This window comes from Euphorbia lathyris, chromosome 3, assembly GCF_963576675.1.
Source record: "Euphorbia lathyris chromosome 3, ddEupLath1.1, whole genome shotgun sequence".
In the NCBI taxonomy this organism is placed as follows: Eukaryota; Viridiplantae; Streptophyta; class Magnoliopsida; order Malpighiales; family Euphorbiaceae; genus Euphorbia; species Euphorbia lathyris.
Window position 1 is genome coordinate 37,077,312 of NC_088912.1, and position 8,504 is coordinate 37,085,815.

At 33.8% G+C, this 8,504-nt stretch overlaps 1 protein-coding gene across 1 annotated transcript; it reads left to right on the forward strand.

Annotated features, from left to right (window-relative positions):
* The first annotated feature begins 2,822 nt into the window (after positions 1-2,822).
* Positions 2,823-6,705, forward strand: LOC136223885 (uncharacterized). The gene is made up of 7 exons (XM_066012055.1): positions 2,823-3,199; positions 3,474-3,529; positions 3,613-4,493; positions 4,981-5,176; positions 5,273-5,458; positions 5,587-5,948; positions 6,337-6,705. The coding sequence occupies exons 1-7, from the start codon at positions 3,009-3,011 to the stop codon at positions 6,472-6,474; spliced, it is 2,010 nt and encodes a 669-aa protein (XP_065868127.1). The 5' UTR covers positions 2,823-3,008; the 3' UTR covers positions 6,475-6,705.
* The last annotated feature ends 1,799 nt before the right edge of the window (positions 6,706-8,504 follow it).

Below are 8,504 nucleotides of genomic sequence, written 5' to 3' on the forward strand. Positions count from 1 at the left end.
TGGGAATTATATGAGTACGCTTTTGGTTGCTTTGGTGCACAAGTTTAGTGGTGGAAAAGATGGATCAAACTCGCTTCCTGATGATAATTTGAACAAGGGAAGATTGGAATACTTTTACTGGTTAATAACCTTGTCTACTTGGTGTGTGCTAAGATGTATACTTTTACTACAATTATTTTTCTCTCTATACATCCTTGGTAACAGATTCAAGGACGTCGTCAAATTATTGTTGAGTAGAAGAGCTAATATGGATGTCTGTTTAATTTCCTAGCTTATAAGATATTCTAGAGAGAGAAAGGGAGAATTAGAGAGATGGAAGAGTTAGAGAGAGAAGTGAAAGGGAGAATTAGAGAGATGGAAGAGTTAGAGAGAGAAGTGATGAGAAGATGAGAGAGAAAATAAGAGAGATATGAGAGTTTGAGAGAGAATGAGAGAGATGAGAGTTAGAGAGAGAAATAATTTTTGAAAATGGATTACAAAGAAAACAAGTATAAAGATTGAAGAGAGAGAAATAATTTTTGAAAATGGAGTAATAAAGAAAACAATGGTAGAGGTTGAAGAAGATGATTTTATAAAGGGTATAAAAGTAATGTTATATTTATTGGGTTGATTTTTTATTTTTAGAAAAGTTAAATTGCTGAGGTGGTGCGTTGACTTCGGGTTGACCGATCACAATTACCTGCTGTACACTTTAGTGGGAGGTCACCAAAAGGTTGTACATTTTAGTGTGCAAAATTGAAGGTTGTACACCAAAGTGTGAAAATAGGTAAAGGTTGTACACCACGTAGTAATGGAGATGTGGGCTAGCGGTAGGACGTCGTCTTTGTACGGGGAGCGGTCCCTACAAACACTCTGATGCTCAAGTTAGTTTCCGAGTAAATACAAAGATAAAGTAATAAATTTGTGTTTGTATGTAATTTGTATTTTTAATTTAAATTAGACTCATTTTTATTTAATTTCATAGGCTTTTATCGAGCCGAGCTTTTATTTTATATTCAATTTAGTTTTATCTTTAATGATATATTTATTTATTATTGTTATTAGACTCATTATTATTATTATTATTATTATTATTATAAACTTATTAATGTCCAATATTATCATTAAAATTGTTTTAAAGTCTAATATCATCATTATTGTTAAATTCGGTTAAGTTCGGCAACATTCAGTTCAGTATTCAATAGCATTGAATTCAGTTGAGTATTCAGTAGTATTCAGTTCAGTTTAGTTTTTTTCAGCGATAAAAAACATAGCATAATTTAAACAAATAAATGTGTATTATGGCTTTGAAGTTTGAAAACGGGGCAGCAACGTAAATCATGGAAGGTGGTAGTGCCGGCGGTAGAGGTTCTTTTCCGATGACCAAACCATCTAAGTTCGAGTTGTACCAGAACCCAGCCCTCTCCTCTGCTCTTCGGGTCAACAGTCGTCGTCCCAGGAAATATGTTTTTCTATCAGTATTCTCTCTTTCTTCTGCCTCCGCTTTGTGAGCACAGTTTAAAATATCACATAGTTTATGTTTGAAAATAGTCTTTGAAAATAGTTTAAATCACAAGGTTTATTTTTGTACTTTTTTTTCTAAATGAGTACATCAATCATAATTCACATATAATATATTTATTTACCAAATATAAAAATATATATATATAATTATTTAAATATAAAATTGAATATCTAAAAATTCATACAAATTACAAATAAAAATAGGGATGAGAATCTAAAAGAGACCCGAGTCCGCATCCATTGCCGTTTCTAGGGAATTTTTCTTCTCAGTCCGCATCTTGTTCTTTTTGGGGTAAATACCTATAAGTAATTCTCTCGTTTGTAATTTGAGGATAAATTTTTGGGATAACACACATTTGGCCCTTTGAACTAAAAGTTCAAAATCAATTAAAACTTTAAACTACCAAAATCAACAACTAAGTCCTTAAACTAAACAAAAATCAGCAAATGAGCATAAAGTTAAATAGAAATCAAAGTTAAACATTTCTTAAAAATGTATTTAACTGTACTTAGATATTAACTAATGGATGTTTGTTTACTTCATTTTCTCTATATGTTTGTTTTTTCATATTAAAAGGAAATTTTTAGATGTTTAGTTAAGAAATTTCTGTTGCTACTTTATACACATGAAAAATATTTTTTTTCTAACATGGAATCCATATTTTTCCAGCCAAAAACCATAACATCAAACAGACTTTAAGTATGAATCACTCTGTTAAACATTTATTGAGAATATATAATAATTAGTTTACTGTCAAAAAATTCGATGCATGAAATTTATTTATTTTATTTGGTTGAACTTAAATTTATTGCTATCAATTGATAAATTAATTATTTTTATAAATATTTTTGATATTTTAATTTAAAACTGATTTGATTTGATAAATTATAATTAAAATAAATTTAATTTACAATTTGAAAAGTAATTAGACCGCTTTAGATTCTGGCGTCTGCAGGTGTTCCGATTGAGCCGTGTGTGCTCGGTTGAGGCTGCGGAAATGATGGCAATCACGACGGGTTTTTCTCTAGCGCGGGATTGTTTCTTTTAACATATTTGTATTGAGTCTGACGTCCAAATTTTCGTTGATTCCCAGAGTGGAAAACGTTTGCCATCGATCTCTTTGAGCCATCTCTATGGGGATCCTAAATTTAATTTGAACTTTACTAATTGTACTTTTAGTTTTATCCATCAGGAAGGTAATTTGTCTGCTCATAATTTGACAGTTTGGGCTAGGGATATCTCCTATCCGATGCTGTCCGACTTGTATTTGGAAGTCGGTTTGTAACGATGCCATTAGGCTTTGATCTATTCAGTGTATCTTCATTTAAAAAAAAAAAAAAAAACCTCATAAGGGTCTTTAGTTCAGGGGTGTTATGCCTAATTTTATTTTTATTTTTCTTTCTTTCAAAAATTTAAAAAACGAATTTGGAAACTGAATTTATACAAATAAATGCGTATTAATATTATGGCTTTGAAATTTGAAAACGGGGCAGCAACGTAAATCATGGAAGGTGGTAGTGCCGGCGGCAGAGGTTCTTTCCCGGCGACCAAACCATCTAAGTTCGAGGTGTACCAGAACCCAGCCCTCTCCTCTGCTCTTACGGCCAACAGTCGCCGTCCCTCGAAATATGTTTTTCTCTCCGTCTTCTCTCTTTCTTCTGCCTCCGCTTTCGCTCTTCTCGCCCTCATCTCCTGGTATGGACGGGTTTTTTGAGTTTTTAGTCTATTAGGGTTTTAGCAGGGTTTATAATTTTCATTCAATTTTTTAATGGGCAAGTGATTTACTTGATTTTTGGAAGGTGTGATCCTTGTATTTGTTTCTTATTTAGGGGTCCATTGATGCTAGCTTAGTCCGGTGATCATGTCGTTTTTATTTTCAATTTTCTCAAATTAAATTGTGAAAGATTAGGAAGAAGACACATGAATTGACTTGAATGTGACTGACACTATGATGTTCAAAATAATGAAGGGAAAATGGACTGGTTGAAACAATGAGATCCTCAAACTTGCCTCAAGAAGCAGCTTGTAAGTGTTCCAATTCAGTGGATTCTCTCTAATCAACTCTTTTATTGTTGTATCTGATAATCGAAGTGGTTATTGTGTATCAGATATATTCGCCAAGGCAATACAAACTTTGACGGGTTTAGTTTTTATTGCATCTTTATTTGCCGTCTACAAAGCTCTCACTTTCTACAGAGGAAAAAATGGAGCATGTGTTTCAATCAAATCTCTCTCTAAAGAAACTAAGGATCAATTATTTCTAACAGACCGTCAAATTTTGCTTTTGGGGACAAAGCCAAAAGTTGATTCAGTTGCAACTGAATCAACTAAGAAACCTCCCAAGTCACCTTATGATATCCTTGTCCCAATACACCAGCCATTTACAAGTTCTAATCGGAAGTCCCAATTTGGCTATGATAAATCAAATGCAGGTAGTGGAAACAAGGTGACGTCTTTTAGCAACCCGTCCAAATCACAAAGTTCTCCATCCTCCTTGTACCTTGTTCCTAGGGCCGGTTCACCTTTACTTTCTACTCGATCTTCTCCAGGGTCAGCAGTCTCATCCCCTTGGTCAAGTAAGCGAGCCTCCAGTTTTAAAGAAATAAGAACAGAAGAACAGCTTGAGCAGTTCTTGGCTGAAGTAGATGAGCAAATCATTGAATCAGCAAGGACACATGCAACCCCACCACCCACTCTTAGGGGTTTTGGTGAAGTTAGCCCTAATACTGTGGCAAGTGCATCTGGAACTAAAAGGAGCACGCCCTTGAGACATGTGAGGATGTCTCCGAGTTACCAGAAATTTACCACTTCCCCTAAGAAAGGAGAGGGTGATTTCCCTTTATCAATGTCTGTGGAAGCGTCTATTGAGGCTTTCAAGCATTTGGGTATCTATCCTCAAATCGAGCAGTGGCGTGACCGCCTCAGGCAGTGGTTTTCATCTGTTCTTCTCAATCCTTTACTTAACAAGATTGAAACCAGCCACATTCAGGTCTTTTATTATTTTACTTACTTTCGCTACTGTTAGTATGTATCTGTCAAAAAAAAAATTATCTGTAAGGGTAGTTTGAGATTTGAAAACCTCCACAATTGTTAACATGTCATGGAAAATATTATTTGCATTTCATGAAAACTTTATTTACATTTCATGAATGTTCTATTGTTCTATCCTACTTATCATTTTTCCACTTCTTTAGGTTGTTTACTTCTACATGATGAAGTTTACAGTTATAATGTATTGCCACTGTACCTTGTTTTAAAATACCAGCAGTTTTTTGTTCTGCATAGATTTCTAAAGCTTAAACTTCGACTCCATTCCATGCAAAGTGTGTGTCCGGTGTCTTTTCCATTGAGATGAGAAGTTTGTAGAATATTGGTGCTTGTTCTTTTCTTCTAGTGATTTCCACTTCAAAATATTGTGATCCTGAAATCTATTATAAAAAGTCAATTTCTATTTGCTTAATTATTTCCATATGCAGGTCATGCAAGCGGCTGCGAAACTTGGTATTTCTATCACTATTAGTCAAGTAGGAAATGATTCCCAAACCAGTGGGACTCCTGCTACTGTGTCTTCAATTGATAGGAATGAATGGCAACCGGCATTAACACTTGATGAAGCTGGACTTCTCCAGCAATTACGTGCTACACTTTTGCAGGCTCTTGATTCTTCCATGCGTTAGTTGCTCCACTTTAAAAAAAAAATTCTCTGGGTTTGGATTGATTTACAATTATGTGTGAAGTTTAATGTGGTTTTAACCTTATTGCTTGTAGCTAAGTTGCCTGCTGCCAATTTGCAACAAACCTACCAGCAAAATCCTATGATCCCTATGATGAAGGAATGTGTTGATGCCATCACTGAGCACGAAAGGCTTCATACATTGATGAAAGGAGAATGGCTCAAAGGATTGCTATCACATAGCAATGTTCCAGAAAGTTATGTGGTGCAGAGGATTCGTGGTACTGGAGAATTTTAAACTTCATTTGATGCTTATTATATATCTTTAAGGCCCATTTATCTTCTGAAACATATTGTTATCTGATGCTTACCAATCATTTCATTATACTTGTGCTACCTTTTCTTATAGAGCTTGCTGAAGGAACTTGCTTGAAGAATTACGAGTATCTGGGTGAGAGAAAGAAGAAAAATTGGAATCTTGACCTTCCTACTGATTCTCACTTGCTCTTGTATCTATTTTGTGCTTTCCTTGAGCACCCAAAGTGGATTCTTCATATGGATCAGTCCTCTTATGCTGGTGGACAATTGAGCAAGAATCTGTTGTTCTTGGGTGCTTTGCCTCAAAACGAAAGGCTTCTTGAGAAGTATATATCTGTCATATCCGGTGTTCCTTCCACCCTTCACCCAGGAGCATGTATACTGGCTGTTGGAAAGCAAACGCCACCAACCTTTGCCTTATACTGGGATAAGAAACTGCAGTTCTCTCTTGAGGTATGTAATTGGGTATGCTAACTGTTTAGTCTAAAGAAATTCTCCAGTCTCCCATTTCAGGATGCAATAATGGATATAATATACTAAAGTGATTTCATGTTATTGACAATTCGCAATTTAACCAAATTAGAGCATTATTGGGATAATTGTATTTGCTTTGAGCATGAAGTTAAGTGGAAATAGGTGGAAATTGTTAACTCTTCAGGCTTTACCATATTAACATCTTTTTAATGTGCTTTTTAATCGTTCATATATCATGTTTGCTACTACAAATGCATTCATAATTGGATAATTGCATATATAGCTTATTAATTGGTAAGTCCTTAAAGTAGGTATTAAACTCGAATGCTACTACTTGATGTGAACATTTTCTCTGGTTGATATTCAGGGAAGAACAGCATTGTGGGATTCCATCTTGCTATTGTGTCACAGGATTAAGGTGGGATATGGAGGTGTAGTTCGAGGTATGCATCTTAGTTCACCGGCATTGAACATCCTACCAGTTCTCGACTCAGAAAACGACTGACAGGAACTGCTTGAGAACAGCCAATCCTGCCTAGAAAGGGTTTAGATTTTGATTAACTCTGATACCATTTAGGGCTTCTATTTTGCTATGAGGTTGATTAGAGGTAATTGAGAGAAGTAGATTAGAGCTGTCTGAAGTAAAGTTTGAATTGTCACCTCATGTCTGTCTGAACCTGAGTTTCTTTCCAGGTCTTGTATAAGGATCTGATGATTAAAAAGTAGTTAAACATCATTTTCTGTTCAGAAAGGCTTGCTTGATGGCTAACACCTACTTTGCACTTTTATTGAACTTCAAACTTGACCGAACTTTTAAACTATTCATCAGAATGACTTCATTAATAAAATAATAATAAATAAGTAAAGCCTTTATAATATTCACTAAAATAGTGTTCAATAATTAGTTTCTTCATTGTTCACTTTGACTTTAAAGTAGGGTCAATACCACCAGTAGTATTTACATGTCTGTATCAGTCTAATTTAATGGTGAATGATCAAATTGATTTTCTCATCAGGATTAATGGGATTAAAATCATATCAGTCTAGATTAATGATGAAGCAAAGATTCATTTTGTCATCACCATCCATGGAAATACTATATACTATTGGGCTCAATACATATGTTGTTAAGTTACTTGGCTCATGATTTCAACTCCTCTTAAAGTTTCAAAAGTTTTCCTCTTAAAGTTTCAAAAGTTTCAAATAATGTTATATTCTTATCTAATCTAATCGCATTTGATAATCTCTATTCTTAAACTTTATGTTCTTGTGCAATTTCATTCACTAAGTTCTATTTTTATCCAGTTATATTTAATAATTTTAAAATTTCAACTGTCATGTAAACTTTTAAAGTTTTTAATTATTTGTCCATTTTGACATTTTTTTACACGTGGTAAGAACTTTAATACGTGGTGGAGCGTGTCTCCGATTATGTGCATCCTTACAAATTCTACTAAGAAATAAGGAATGATTGAATGCAATCGGATGAAAATAAAGAATATGAACAAATGTATTACGTCAGTATCAAAACTCTACCAACCCCGGTTGGGATGGGAGGTAAAACAATCATCAACCGTATCCATTAAAATAAACAATCCATAAGTTAGTTGATAAAAGGAAAAAAATAAATAAAAAATAAAGCATAATTTAGTCTCTGAACTTTAATTGTTCTCTGACCAATTATTTTTCCACATTACATCCTTGATCATTGATTCTGTTATGGACCATACCCTTATTTAATTTTTCCGCCGAGTTTGGGTTGCATACGCCGTTAGGGTGATTCGGCTTGTTGATATGGACAAATAAAAATAAGGGTTTCTTGACTAGAGAAGATAAAAACTAAAAAGAAAAAAGAAATAAAAGAAATTAATTTTCAGTAGATTCTTCCAAACTCGATCTTCTCCTCTCCAATTTCGCGATTTCCAACATTAAAATCGCATAATCGATCTTCTCTCCTAACACCAAAATTCATTTCCAGCAGGTTCTCTCAAACTCGATTTACAGCTTAGAAAAACTTACTGTAAATTGATTTCTGTAATTTCTTTTTACTTTTTTCTATTTCCCCTAGTCCAGAAACTTATTTTTTTATTTGTACACATGGAAGTAAAAATAACTACGTCAGCAAATTAAACCCTTTAACGACACTTATCGTCCAAACTCAACGAAAAAGTTAAATAAAAGTCTGATCCATAACAGAATCAATGATTAATAACTCAATGTGAAAAAAAAAATCGATCAACTTGATCTTTTAAAGTTCAAGGACTAAACCTTGATAAAACTAACTTAACCAGTCAAATATTCAAGTGGAATGAGTTGGTTAAGTGGATTTTGATTTAAATATTGGCAAAAAAAAAAAAAAAATATAATTAAGCCCTTATACTTTACATGTTTTAAGGATCAAACTCCTGATCAATTATTTTTCCACATAAAGCCCTTAATCATTGATTTTGTTATGGATTTGACCTTTATTTAACTTTTTTGTCGAGTTTAGGAGATGAGAAGATCGATTTGGCGATTCTAATATTGAAAATCACA